Source organism: Podarcis muralis, chromosome 17, assembly GCF_964188315.1.
Source record: "Podarcis muralis chromosome 17, rPodMur119.hap1.1, whole genome shotgun sequence".
NCBI classification, from domain to species: Eukaryota; Metazoa; Chordata; class Lepidosauria; order Squamata; family Lacertidae; genus Podarcis; species Podarcis muralis.
The window spans coordinates 32,485,829-32,500,961 of NC_135671.1; the positions used below are offsets into that span (position 1 = coordinate 32,485,829).

The following is a 15,133-nucleotide window of genomic DNA, read 5'->3' on the forward strand; positions in this document are numbered from 1 at the left end:
GGAACTACAGAGAGCTCCATTTAAGCTGCTCTGAGCTTTTGAAGGAAGATTGGGAGGTGAAATATAAACAGTAATTGTTGTAACATGTTTGACAGCCTTCTAGCTCCCAGAGGGTTGCCCATATATATGTCTTTGGTATAAAGTTTGTCTGTCCAGTGGTTTTCCGCCTTCCCAATTCACCTTTGGAGCAACCGTCTAATTTCTGTCCTTCAAGCAACGCAACTAAATGAAACCAAGAAGCACCCAACACAGTGACAACAGATAAACACAAGACCAAAAAAAAAAAAAAAATTATATAAGGAACAGCCAGTCATCTGAGCAAAACAGCAAACCCTTCTCTCGAACCAAACCCAAAACAGAACAAAAAGAGAGGCATGAAAGGTCTGTAGTGTGTCCCCCAAGACACACAAACCCAAATTCCACAGGCCTAAGGCAGAAGATGGAGGGATTCTATTGTTTTAACTTTTATAGTACTTTTAAATTCCCATGCTCGCTGAGGGAGGTGGGGGGGAATAAGAAAAAAGAGGGGAAATGATTACAAATTTAAAAATTTGTATTGGGGAGGGGTGGGTATTGAACCAAGCAACCACAAATAAAGTTGTCTACGTTTTTTTTTTCCCCTTTAAGGTTAAGAAAAAACAGTCAGATACCTTAGGAGACTACCAATGTTATGTCTAATCATGACGCCCACATTTGCTTTCTAAGAGGATGAGTGCGGCTGCACTGTTAAGGCCGAGGTTGGGGTGGGGGGCCTCTCGCCTCTGGGGCTGTGTTGACAATCACCTTTTTAAAATCCAGCCTTGTGCTGTGGGCCAAGGTGGGGAGGGAGGGGGGGGAGTGGCGAGGAGCGTAGGCTTTTGAAGGCTATTTACCTCTTGACGCCGTATGCCATGTTTAGCAAATTGTCGAGCCTGTGGGAGGAAGAGGAAGACGAGGAGAGGCCATTGTTAGTAGACGATCTCGTAACAAGAGTGTCCTGCGGTGCCATCTGGCTTGGCTATTAGTGCCGCAGCAAGGCAGCGCTTGCTTCCTGAGACTAAGCACAGGTTGCTGTTTGCACTTGGAGGCCCTGGAGGAATTTAAATGTCTTAGGTTTGGAAATATATATATATCTATGTATATATATATATATGTGCTGAACAGCAATGGGAAAGGATCTCCATCTATTTTGTTTGTTTATAATCTGTTTTTCACATACTGAGATGCATGGGTAATGGACAGGCACTAATTAATTAAGGGCAACGGTGTCTGCATTTCAAAAATGATGATGATGATTATGGTAATAATCATTTTTTAAAAGAGAGAAAGAGAGAACACCTAGATAGAACAGAACATGGCAAACATATTTACAGTTACAACTTGCCACCCCCTCTTGTTAGGACTTACTTTCCTCTGCAGAGCTGTGTCCAGATTTCATGCAGCAACTCTGAATTTTCTTCAATTCATTTGCTTAAGAATCTGCATGATTACCATCATGCCATGGAATCTAGGCAGCTTGCCTTACTCTTTATTTTTTAAAGGCAAGAGTTTAGTCTTAATAGTTGCTAGCAAAGATCTGAAAACCTGCAGGTTGCCTGAGCTTCCAATGGGCAAAACTACCAGCATTAGTACTTTTCCCTATTGGCCTCCCTGCTTCTATTGTCCTTTAAAATGGTCCCTCATCCCATCAACTGCACATATCTGGATTTCCAGAATCTCATCTCTTCAAAGAATGTGGTGCAGAAAGGCAAAATCTTGCTAAGAACTCCCCCAAATGGTGCAATTGCATAGAATACAGCATACACATTTCGGTAGCACAATTTTTATAACTTAGTAATAGGACTTGGGAGTATTTTCCCTAGTGCAGATATCCAGGCCTTACTTATGAGGTGCGTTTCTAATAAACTAGACCTTTTGCCTGTTTGCACATGCGGGAGAGAGCATTTAATGGGTGAAACATAACACCTCCCAGATCCGTGGATGTGTTTATTAGCATGTGTGTTGTGGCTCCATCATGAACGGAAGTTTAATGAGCCAAGACACAGAAAATATCTACGTCCGCATGTTCCATGCATATGTATGACTTTTGCATGTGTGTCATGTTATGGCATGTCGTACACCATGCAGATGCCATGCCTGTGAACATCATCTGCGTATGGGTCCACTGGATATGTATGAGCAGGGAGTTCAAACATAAGTGACCCAAACCTACAATTCAGTCCATCATTGCTTCACCAAACCAAACCAAAATTTATCCTGCCTGTTGGGAGCTATATTGGCTTTTGGACCAAAGGAAGAAGCGAGATATCAGAAAAGCCTTCCAGCAGCACAAAATTCCTCGTCTAGTAGGCAGAGAGGCTATTTTAATTCTCCTAGTGTATTGCTTTCTTCCTGATAAAAGTATGTTTTAGATACTATAGCTAAAAGTTGACCTGGATTGTGGGAAAGTAGCTGGGTTAATAATCCCACTTTTTGGGAAGGGCTTAGACACATGGCCTTCTGGAAACACTGTATTCCTCACTTCTACACAGTACAGTGGTACCTAGGTTCGCAAACACCTTGGTACTCAAACAACTTGGAACCCAAACACTGCAAAGTGTTCCAGTTTGCAAACTTTTTTGGGAAGCCAAGAATGCTCCATTTTGAGTGTTACGCTTCCAATTTGAGTGCCAAAACTTCAGTTTTGAGTGCCACACTTCCATTTTGGGTTCCATGTTTCCGTTTTGAGTGTTATGCTGAGCTATGTCTGTTTTTGCTATTTATTTTGCGTTTTTGTTTTTGCGGCTCTTTTTTGTGTGTTACTGTGTGGAACCCAGTTCAGCTACTGATTGATAGACAGTGTGACCTCAGTACATTGTTTATCGCTTTCATTTTATGGATCAATGGTCTCAGATAGTAAAATTCATGTTAAATTGCTGTTTTAGGAGTTGTTTTTAAAAGTCTGGAACGGATCAAACCATTTTGCATTATTTCCTATGGGAAAGCGTGCCTTGGTTTTGGAACGCTTTGGTTTTGGAACGGACTTCCGGAATGGATTAAGTTTGAGAACCAAGGTACCGCTATAATTCCATTTGGTGGTTTCTCTCTACCTGAATTGTCGGAATGTATCTGCATTAGCCGATGGGGTTAAAAGGGAAATTCACTATAGACATCTCTAAGAAAGAGAAGGAATCAGCAGATTCTAAACCTGGGTGTGGCAGCTTACATTAGACCTTTCAGGACAGAAATCTGAACTAGCCTATTAGCAACCCAAGGTCATTTTGCTCTCCATGGGAGAAGGCAAACGGAACAATTACAGAGCACTCAGTGGCTCCATAGAACATGCCTGGAAGCCAAAAACCACTCCTTTAAATTCATCACAACTTCAACCAAAAGCGGGACAGGGCTTTGGGATACAAGAATCCCCTTGAGCTTTGAACAGCCCGTTTACCCTGAGTTCTTCCAGCCCCTGCCACACTTTAGGGCCAAAATAGACAATACAGTGGAACCTCGGGTTACATATGCTTCAGGTTACAGACGCTTCAGGTTACAGTCTCCGCTAACCCAGAAATAGTACCTCGGGTTAAGAACTTTGCTTCAGGATGAGAACAGAAATCGTGCTCCAGCAGCGGGAGGCCCCATTAGCTAAAGTGGTGCTTCAGGTCTAGAACAGTTTCAGGTTAAGAACGGGCGTCCGGAATGAATTAAGTACTTAACCCGAGGTACCACTGTATGTAAAACTGTCATATAACCCCTAGCATGGCATAGCATGCGTGTTTGTGTGTGCATGGTTAACCCAGCCCCACTTCCACCATCCTGACAAAAATAAATAAATCCCTCCCCACTGTAAAGATGCTATTTGCTCCAGAAAGAGAAGCTGCCACTGATGCCTGTGCAAAACAGCAAGGGGGGGGAGGGGGTTGTTGGAGCTAGGGACATTCAGTGCAATACACAGGTCTACCCTCTACTCCAAGTTGCTTCTTCTCAGACACAGCCCAGAATCCTTTGGGCTCCCATCCCAGCTAGAAGTGGACACAGAGTATGGCCAAGGTGGGTGGGGGGAGGAAATAAATATGAAGGACTCTGCCCACCTCAAGGACATGGAATGTGGAGAGGCAACAGAAGGTAGGGTGGTGCAAGATACTGTTCAAAATACTCAGTTTCCTGTTCTCCAACACCAAAGTGGCAACTAACCTCTCTCTATATACAGTGGTACCTCGCAAGACGAATGCCTCGCAAGACGGAAAACTCGCAAGACGAAAGGGTTTTTTGTTTTTTGAGCTGCTTCGCAAGACAATTTTCCCTATGGGCTTGCTTCGCAAGACGGAAACGTCTTGCAAGTTTGTTTCCTTTTTCGTAACACCGTTAATACAGTTGCGACTTGACTTCGAGGAGCAACTCATAGCACGCGGTGTGGTAGCCTTTTTTGAGGTTTTTGAAGACTTTGGTGATTTTTGAAGCTTTTCCAAAACTTTTCCGACACCGTGCTTCGCAAGACGGAAAAAATCGCAAGACGAAAAAAATCGCGGAACGAATTAATTTCGTCTTGCGAGGCACCACTGTATATAGATTTTAAAATCCAGTGTTTTTAGGCTCCGGTTACAATATTGATATATCTAAACCTATGGCCTTTTTGGTTTCGAAGCAACCCTACAAAATGACAGAGAGGCATATGAGTGCAACAGAAATGTCTTCTGCTCAGATGGTAAGAGAGCAACAGGAGATTAGGCAACAGAATAGTTCAGGAAGTCTACCCTCCAATCGAAGCAATTTCCTTCTCCAAGAAACGAAGGAAACACCCATAGCAGTCCTCTGGGGAAGCAAAGCTAGAAAAATCTCTGTTCCCTGCTGCACTCAAAATGTTTTCAAGTCCAAAGGGCACAGCTTCTCACTCGCTCTACCACAAGCTTCCTCCACAAGCCTCAATATGCTTCTAGTATCCAAACCACTTTTCCTACTGGGTCAAAAAAAGAGAAAAAGTAAAGGACCCCTGACAGTTAATTCCAGTCACAGACGATTCTGGGGTTGCGGCATTCATCTCGCTTTACAGGCCAAGGGAGCTGGTGTTTGTCCGCAGACAGTTTTTCCGGGTCATGTGGCCAGCATGACTAAGCCGCTTCTGGCACAACGGAACACCGAAACCAGAGCAGTGCACTTCACATATGTACTTTGAGGAATCGGTACAACAACTATGTAAGGTAAAGGTAAAGGGACCCCTGTCCATTAGGTTCAGTTGTGACCGACTCTGGGGTTGCGGCGCTCATCTCGCTTTATTGGCCCAGGGAGCCGGCGTACAGCTTCCGGGTTATGTGGCCAGCATGACTAAGCCGCTTCTGGCGAACCAGAGCAGCGCACGGAAACGCCGTTTACCTTCCCGCCGGAGCGGTACCTATTTATCTACTTGCACTGGTGTGCTTTCGAACTGCTAGGTTGGTAGGAGCTGGGACCAAGCAACGGGAGCTCACCCCCGTCGTGGGGATTCGAACCGCTGACCTTCTGATTGGCAAGCCCAAGAGGCTCAGTGGTTTAGACCACAGCGCCACCCACATCCTTGGTCAAATATGCACAGCCTATGCCCAAATCCATCATGATGAGCACTGCCGCCTAATACAAGCCTCTGTGCATTTCTCCTTGCCACTGCACTTTCCCCACCTGTGCCAGTTGGATGCAGCAGGCTGAATTCCTTTAAAACAGCCACTTCCTGCAGCGAGTGCTCTAATCTTGCTATTTAGCATGAGATGCACAACACAACTTCTACTGCTTGGTGGGGGCAACATGAAGAGCTCAAGACCCAGGTTAAGTTCCACCTCAGCTATGAACTTCCCTGTGTTATCAAAGCCTGGGCATTTCCAGTGTTTGAAACTCCCATTGTTATAGACGCGTTTTGTGACAGGGGTTTTCATTAGCGCGAGTAGTTTCTGAGCTCGGCGCAGTACTGCGCCTAAGATTTCAGATTAAAAACACAGTGTGGAAGGAAAGGAGGACCTTTTTCTGCCTCCCCACTTCCAGCTACTTTCTGAAGACTGGAGAAGACACCTTCTTAAGAATATTAGGGGAAGGTGAGAAGGGGAAGGACTAGACCATGGGAAAAGCGAACATAATATTTTAGCTGCAGTTCATTCATTTTCAGCTTTGTATTCTCGTTATAAAAAAGCCCGCCTAGACATTCTGTTGTTGCGCCCATAACCTAGGTTTAAGGTGCCATTTAGCTCCTAGCTTTCATATCTCAGTTCCTAACTCTGGACATTTTTCCCTCTCAGCTCTCCAGCTGTTAGGTGGGACTACCAGCCATCCTAGAGAGTTAGGAAGATGAACAACTTTGGAGATTTGGGGACAATATGAAGCTGAATAAATATGTGATGAGTAGGTACCACATAATGAGTCTCAAATAACGTCACTTTGAGAAAGAAGTGAACAGTTCTCTCACACATGATTATTTATCCTGCTTGGGCATGAAGATAAATCTGTGTTAATCCATGCACACTGCCTCACATGAAAGTCACATCGAAAGCAGACATATGCGCCATCTTCACACCCAGCAGGTGTACACAGGGTGTTTTTCGATGCCATGTGGGAAAAATATCACGTGTGAAGCAGCAGATAACAAAAGAATCCATGAAAAATGTGGGAGAAAACATACATTTGATGCAGATCGAGATTTCAGATGCAACCAGGCATTCGACGCCAAATGACGGGGAGTGGGGGGTTAACAGCCTTGAGGCTTTATTTCAGTTTGCCTAAGACTTTTCAAATCCAAACGGGCCAAGGAGCTGCTTAGGGATTGCTGCAGACCTTCAGGTGGCCCTCATAATCTGTCCCTCCCCATCTTACCTACAATTTGAAAAAAAGAAAATGGGGTACAGTGGTACCTCGGGTTACATATGCTTCAGGTTACAGACTCTGCTAACCCAGAAATACTACCTCGGGTTAAGAGCTTTGCTTCAGGATGAGAACAGAAATTGTGCTCCGGTGGCATGGCAGCAGTGCAAGGCTAAAGTGGTGCTTCAGGTTAAGAACAGTTTCAGGTATAGAACGGACCTCCAGAACGAATTAAGTACTTAACCCGAGGTACCACTGTATATGAGAATTCATGGATCACGATTCCCAAAACAACGTACAACAAGAATTTCCTGTTTCTTACAGGACCTGTCCCACACAAAAGGAATCTGGACGCTCATCTGTCCCAACCCTGCCCCCTGAGGAACACAATACAACTGGTAAATGGCACACATTGGTACTTAGGAAGATGGCACTTCCTCTGTTTACACCTGATGGAAATGTGGCTGCCCTCTAGATCCAGCAGAACCTCAAGCTATATCGACAACCGTCCCTTTACTGAATACTGAGATGTGGCTATTTCTGAAGTGGAGCGGCAGGGTCAGCTGCTGCTAAAACTATTAGGGGAAAACACAGCTAGGCACAAAGAGGCCCACTCACAGTGGAAGTGCCTGGCCTCAGAGCCACCACCAATCCTAGCAGTTTTCAGGTGAGCATCACTGGAGCACACAGACCGCTTCTAACCATCTGGTAGACCAGATGCCCTGTAATCTTTTCCAACTCAGCGTAGCAACAATCTGAAAGATACTCATAACTTGGTCCCTTCCTGCCTTGAAGAACTCAGCATGAGGTAGCCACTGAATGCTACTGTTCCTGTCTGCCTCGTTATTAAGACCCCAATGTGAGGCATGGGCTCAAGAGAAGGAGGGAGTCCAGGAGGGAGTCCAGGAGCCCCCCCCCCCAAGGTGCACTGATCCACAGTATATTAAGGAAGTGCACAGAGCAGTACCAGAACAAGGCCCAAGCCCAACGGGTCAGCTTTACAGAAGGCAATCTCTTAAGGAACAGCCAGTGAGATTGTGCTAAAGGGACACTGGAAGGAGGCAGAGGATTCAACCGCACATCTTCGCCTTGTGTTTACTTAGAGACTAGCCGCACCCGTGGACACTCAGATCTAACATTCAGGCAAATGATGTGGCTGGGTATCTGAGTCCTAGGTTTCCCCCAAGCATAGGGCGGCAGCTGCCAGGGACCGGGTGAGGAGAAGAACAACCTGAACTCTCAGCCCTCCAGCAGAGGAGAGGGGAAGGTGTCTCACCTGAATCGCTGAGTCTGGTGGTGCAAAGGTCCCGTGTACCGTCGAGCTGTGGTCTGGTACAGATGCGTGAGCAAGGCTTGTCCTGTCTTCTGGCTGGGGTTGTTGGCAAACTTGACTGTGATGGGTTCGCTGGCGCCCAGGGGTTTCTGCCCGTTCAGCCCCTTGATGGCCTCCTCAGCTTCTATCCTCTTGTCGAAGCGGATGAAACCGACTCCTCTAGAGACACCTGGAAGAGCAGGAGTCAGAATGGCAGGGGTGTCGTATGAATGCTGGCGAGGGCACCTGCTGAGTTGATAATGCAGGGCTACAATATGGTACAGTCAACCCTCAGTTGTCGAACGTAATCCATTCCGGAAGCCCATTTGGCTTCCGAAACGTTCGACAACCGAGCCACGGCTTCCAATTGGTTGCAAGAGCTTCCTGCACTCAAGCGGAAGCCGCGTCGGACATTCAGCTTCCGAAAAACGTTCGAAAACCAGAGTTTTGGGTGTTCGGGAGTCGAAATGTTCCAAAACAGAGCTGTTTGGGAACTGAGGTTTGACAGTATCTCTCATCTGAAGACAGACACGCACCGTGCGTTCAGTAACATCTGTTCAATTTTCCTTTTTAGTGCCCCTGAATGTTTGAAACATATACAGTATATAAAAGACTGGATAGCCACCATTGGGTAAATCAGACAACTTTAGATTAAGCTTTAAATATCTCAGCTAAGTACCCTGAAATAATCTTGGTAGTTTTGGAAGTATCATCCCTCAACAAATATTGGATTACAGACTCTTTGCAAGTCAATATTTTGAGCTGTGTGGGAGTCACTAGGAGATCTCTGCAAAGGTTGTCGAGAAAAGGGCAGTCCAAAATTATGTGGTGTACTGTATCTGGTGTTTTCTTATTACAGGAACAGAATCTGTTCTGCAAAGGGATTTTTTGAAAGCTTCCAAACAAATGGATGAGGAGAATGAAAGTGCTTCTAAGAGGTGATATGGGGCCTGGCACCCACACAGTCTCAGCTTGAAGTCCTTCCCATAAGTAGTACAGTGGTGCCTCGCAAGACGAAATTAATCCGTTCCGCGAGTCTCTTTGTCTTGCGGTTTTTTCGTCTTGCGAAGCACGACTATTAGCGGCTTAGCGGCTATTAACGGCTTAGCGGCTATTAACGGCTTAGCGGCTTTAAGAAAAAGGAAACAAACTCACAAGAACTCGCAAGACGTTTCGTCTTGCGAAGCAAGCCCATAGGGAAATTCGTCTTGCGGAACGACTCAAAAAACGGAAAACCCTTTCGTCTAGCGAGTTTTTCATCTTGCGAGGCATTCGTCTTGCGGGGCACCACTGTATGGATCAGTGGAGCTACTCGGTGGAGCAGGAGCACCTGACATATGTAGAAAGCCGTGATTTCTTACTTATTGCTTGACATGTTCCCGCAGCGCGACCCGCGTATATTCTCCAAATAAAAGTTTACTTCCTGCCAGTGGTGAGATGGGTTGTGACAACCCACACAGAATCACATTTCTCCCCTCCAGGAGAGTGGACAATATTTCTACTTTAAAAAAAAAAATGTATGCATGCCATAATCACTCTAAAAGACAGTCTGTGCAGCCTATGCCTGTACTTACTTCAGAGGAGGATCCTAATAGGTGTCCTCTTTTTTAAAACCTGCTCCATCTGTGTATGGCTGCTTCGTAAGAACTTATGAAGGACTCTGCTGATGAAGCAGATCTATCTAGCCCAGTATCCTGCTTCCAAAACTAGCCACCAAGTGCTTCCAGGAAGTACACAAAGAAGGCTTGAAGGCAACAGCTCTCTCCACCACAGCAACTTGTATTAGAGTCACGACTAACAGTTTTTGGTAGACTTTTTCCAATCCCCCTTTTAAAGCCATCTAAAAGCTAGGGGTCCTTCTGGCGACAGAAGGCAGCCCTGTTTAGGGAAGTTTTTAATGTTTAATGCTGTATTGTGTTTTTAATATTGGGCTGGGAGCTGCACAGAGTAGCTGGGGAAACCCACTGATGGGCGGGGTATAAATAATAAATTATTATTATTTGTTTGTTTGTTTGCACATGTCCTTGGGTTTGCATCTGTGCTTGGAAGGCCAATTCCATGTACACTCCCCGCCCTCCCACCTTGCTATAATGGAGACAAATTCTATGAAGGGGTAATAGTGTACTCTTTTCTCATTTTAAGTCTGGCACATATTGATTTTTTGAGAGGAACACGCAACTGTGGAGTTTAACTGGACAGCCATGTGTTCCATTCCACACATTCCAAAATAAGGACACCTAGATTTATTACTGTGCATACACTCAACGAGAAACTGCAGCCAATTTTGGCTCTCCGCTGAGTACATCTGTATAACACGTGAGCTTTTAATCCCCTCCCTTTTTTTCATGACTGCACTCACACTTTACATTTTTTAGTGTTACGTGCAAAAATGTCATGCACAAAACCCTTCAGTACTAACCATTCTTGTTACCTGTGGCATTATCACAGAATTCGAGGCACTGAGCAATAAGGAAAATGAGTGTCCAGGCTCAATAAAGGCCCTAGATTACAATTAATCTAGCCCTGGGAAGTGCAAAGTGGTAATACAATGGAACCTTGGTTCTCGAACGGCTTAGTTGACGAACAAATCAGCTCCCAAACAGCGAAAACCCAGAAGTAAGCGTTCCAGTTTTTGGAAATCTGACATCCATTGCTGCTTCCGTTTGAGTGCAGGAAGCTCCTGCAGCCAATCAGAAGCCACACCTTGGTTTTTGAATGGTTTCGGGAGTCGAACGGACTCCTGGAACAGATTAAGTTTGAGAACCAAGGTTCCACTATTTAGACAAGCGTGTTTCTGGGTATTTGCAGAATCCGGGTGAAACTCCACTGATCCTTAACATGAGAATCAACCCTTGTTTGCCTGTGTGGACAAGGCCTGAGCCCATGTACCAAGTGCGATAGAAAGGATATGCAAATCAGAGCGCAAGCCCATGCAAAGGCACATGGTGTCCTACAATGATAGCATTATAGGCACATCAGGCACAACCCTTCCTGCTCCATTTGAAGGACCCCCAGGACTACGATAAATCCTCTCCTCACTCTGCTCAAGTCCCTCTGGCAATCTTTTTCCACCCGTGGCACTGGTGGCAGGGTACTTATGCGCTTCTTAATACCTGTGACCTGATCGACAAGGATGCGGGAGGTGATGATGCGCCCATACTGCGAGAACAGCTGCTCCATCTCTTTCTGGCTCATCGTCTTGGGTAGGCCGCTCACGTAGAGATTGGCATCACGGATGGAGGCTGAGCTAGGCCGGGCGTAGGACACCTGGTGGCAGAGAGGGCAGAATTACAAACACTCTCGAGAAAGAGCTTTCTGTTTCCACCTCCCACTTCAACCCCAGCAGCTCCCACTTACTTCCAGGGGAGCCAAGGATTCCTACTTTATTCCTCCCCTGCCTACCTTCGCATCCATCTTCCATCCTCTTCCTCTATAAGCAACGTGAGATAGGAACCTCTCTTTTCACAGTGCCATGCATATTAATTGTGTGGTAATAATAATAAGAGGGACGCGGGTGGCGCTGTGGTCTAAACCACAGAGCCTAGGGCTTGCCGATCAGAAGGTCGGCGGTTCGAATCCCCGCAACGGGGGTGAGCTCCCGTTGTTCGGTCCCACCTCCTGCCAACCTAGCAGTTTGAAAGCACGTCAAAGTGCAAGTAGATAAATAGGTACCACTCTGGTGGGAAGGTAAACTGCATTTCCGTGTGCTGCTCTGGTTCGCCAGAAGCAGCTTAGTCATGCCGGCCACATGACCCAGAAGCTGTCTGTGGACAAACGCTGGCTCCCTCGGTCTTTAGAGCGAGATGAGCGCTGCAACCCTAGAGTCGTCCACTACTTGACCTAACGGTCAGGGGTACCTTTACCTTTAACAATAATAATTAACAATACTAACAATATTGCCACCCAGACTCTGCCTTTACACCCCTTCATAGACTCTGGCCTCCTTCCATCATTTGCACGGATTCGTTGAGATCAGGGTTTCCCAAACTCTCCATTTGTTTTTGAACTACAGTTCCCATCATCCCTGACCACAGCTGCTGCTAGCTAGGGATAATGGGAGTTGTAGTCCAAAAACAGCTGGATTACAGTATGGGAAACCCTGATTAGATGTATGGCTTAGGGCTCATCCAGACATCCTTTCATGCCACTTTCCTAGGCACAGGTCCTGGTTTTAAAGCTCTGTGTCCGAGCAGTTTGTTTGTCCCAGCGCTTTCCCTGGGAACACCAACGTCTTACTGCAAACGTCAATCTGCAAAAAAAAACACCTGTTTGCAGTTTGCCCCGATTCAGTGGTAAAATGTGAGTTCTTCCGAGGAAAGTGCCTGGAACAACAACAAAAAGGATGTCTGGATGGCCCCTTATTCTGTGCTGAAGGCCCTGAGTGGGTGACTGTCAGGCTTCAGGGAATTGGCTTCCTCTCTCCCCCGCCTTCAGTAGATAAACAGAACAAAGTGAAAGGAGTCTCTTACCAGTTAGAATTTTTAATGATCATAGCGCAAGAACAAAGGATCCATTCCTCGGAATGAAAGTGCTCCCAATTAAGGGTTCCACCCACTTCCTCCCTAGTCACTCCCGCGTCTTGCAACCTGATCCCGCAACCACTGTGCTTTCTGAGCAGCCACCTTATCTGCTCTCCTTGACCTTGGACTGAGCAGATGGGTGCTTTCCAGCAAAAGAAAGTCTGTTAACTCTCTCTGCCTCCCAGTTCTTCTCCTCCTAGTTCAGCGGTTCTCAACCTGTGGGTCCCCAGTTGTTGTTGGACTACAACTCCCATCATCCCTGAGCTCTGGCCTTGCTAGCTAGGGGTGATGGGAGTTGTAGTTCAACAACATCTGGGCACCCACAGGTTGAGAATGGCTGTCCTAGCTGTTCACCACCCAGCTCTTCCCAACTTCTGCCTTCTGAACTATGCCCCTCTGCAAACCACTATTCCAAATCTATACTGTCCCATGGCTGCTGGGAAGATTCAGGACCCTGTGCATGAAAGGAAAGAGGGTCCGTGCCCCTTCAGATATCCACTCCGGCCTTCCTTTCATGAAGGCACCTTGAGGGCAGCTTGCCCGCCCACCCCAACCCTCCTCACCTTGATTGTTTTTGTCTGTAGTTTGAGCCCATTCAACGTGTTGATTGCTTTATCAGCATCGTTGGAGTCAACATAATTGACAAAGCCGTAGCCTAAGCTCTGCCCTGGTGGGGAAGAAGGGAAAGAGGTTACAGTGGAGGAGCTGCCAAGGAAGGAGGGAAAAGATGCAGAAAAGGAGAAGGAAGGTTTCTTTCAAACCAAGGGGGGAGGGAATAATTAATGTGAAGGTAGCATTTTCAAAAGAGCTGAAACAAAACCTTAAAGCTCTTGAAGTCTGATGCAATTTTAACATCTGGATATTGTTAACGGAAAAATCCGAGGGCTCCCTTGGACAAAAACAAAGACACCAACCAGGATAACTTGGAGCAAAACAGCAGCCTGTAGGCTTGGCCTTTATTGAACTGTTGCAACAGGGTGCTCCCCTCACTTGCAGGAGAGAGGAGGGACCCAGAAAAATGGTGTGCAAGACTTTATAAAGACTTTTGAAATTGCCACCCTGTAGATCAAGACCACCCCCAGAAACATCATACATACATCACAGAAAGGAGGGGTTGAGGGAGGAGTTGTGGTGGTAACCTGAGTGTCCTGTCACCTGGCTGGTTCCCCCTTTCCCCCTCCCCATGAGTACTTTCCAGGTGACAGAGGGGAGTTTGCAGTTTCCTGCCCCCAGAGGGAAGAGCTGATTATTGTTCTTTGTTCCAGTCCGTGTTGAATCCACTCCCATATGCAAGTTCTTTGTGATCTTGATGGTCTTCTGTCTAGGACCATCAGGGTTGGCATAGCAACTGGGCAGGGCTCCTGTGTATGTGCTGGTATGCTCAAGGGATTATGGCTGCCCTGTATCAAACCTTCCCCATTTTGTAGTCCTTCCTTCATGGAGTAAAATAAAAGTGGAACAGTGCAAATCCGATGCATGGTTGATTTTCTATGAATTTATAACAGAAGCGTAGCGTATGTAGTGTGTGAGTGTGTGTGAAGTTTGTACAAACTGAATGATGGGGGGGGGGGGTGTTCCTGCAACAATATACAGTGGTGCCCCACAAGACGAATGCCTCGCTAGACAAAAAACTCGCTAGACAAAAGGGTTTTCCGTTTTTTGAGTCGTTCCGCAAGACGAATTTCCCTATGGGCTTGCTGCGAGTTCTTGCGAGTTTGTTTCCTTTTTCTTAAAGCCGCTAAGCCGTTAATAGCTGCTAAGCCGCTAATAGCCGCTAAGCCACTAATAGCCGTGCTTCGCAAGATGAAAAAACTGCAAGACGAAGAGACTCGCGGAACGGATTAATTTCGTCTTGCGAGGCACCACTGTAAAGGTTAAAATTGGAATATAAGGGTTGTTTCAGTGGGTTCAGAACTATCCTGTGGATGCTGCAGTATATTATTTTGTGCCCCTCACTCCTTCAGCTCCTGCCTGCATTGCTCAGAATACAAAGTGTGGCCTATGAGTTATTCTGGGGGCCACAAAAGACATGATACAAGAGAGCTGTGAACCATCTCCAGATGGTTTGGGGGTTTTTGGTTCTTTATTGAAAAGCAGCTGTGGGGGTGGCAAATTTGACCACAGCAGAGATGGGGGAGGGGAGTCATGCCTAACCCTTCCCCCCACAAAAAAACCTGTCCCTCACACACTTGTGTTTTTCTCAAGCAAGGGAGAAGATACAGGGATCCGAAATCTATATCCTGCAGGCGAAGAAACAGCTTGGTGGGAGCAAATTTTGATCAGAAAAATGGTCCACAAGTTAAACACTTATCTCCCCCACCCATGGTTTGTTTATTGTATTTACATATTTATTAATCTTACACCCTGTTCTTCCTCGCAAAGGAGCTTAGGGTGACAAACACACAAGGGATCAAACAATTAAAGCATCTTAAGAACTATTCCAGTACAGAAACTGGATAGGATCTGCACTTTAAAAGTCTCGTTGGAAGAGGAGAGTCTTCAAGCAGGCCACCGAAAATACAAC

The 15,133-nt window shown here is 46.2% G+C and overlaps 1 protein-coding gene across 5 annotated transcripts in view; it reads right to left on the reverse strand.

Annotated features, from left to right (window-relative positions):
• The window catches only part of ELAVL3 (ELAV like RNA binding protein 3), an 83,658-nt gene that overhangs the window by 11,284 nt on the left and 57,241 nt on the right, over positions 1-15,133 (reverse strand). For 3 of the 5 annotated variants that reach the window (XM_028713083.2, XM_028713084.2, XM_028713082.2), the window contains exons 3-6: positions 13,173-13,276; positions 11,203-11,356; positions 8,054-8,279; positions 873-911 (exon numbers count right to left, since the gene is read on the reverse strand). In XM_028713083.2, coding sequence (XP_028568916.1) covers positions 873-911; positions 8,054-8,279; positions 11,203-11,356; positions 13,173-13,276 — 523 coding nt within the window. The remainder of the gene's footprint in view (positions 1-872; positions 912-8,053; positions 8,280-11,202; positions 11,357-13,172; positions 13,277-15,133) is intronic. The other 2 variants (XM_028713086.2, XM_028713085.2) reach the window with 1 other exon arrangement.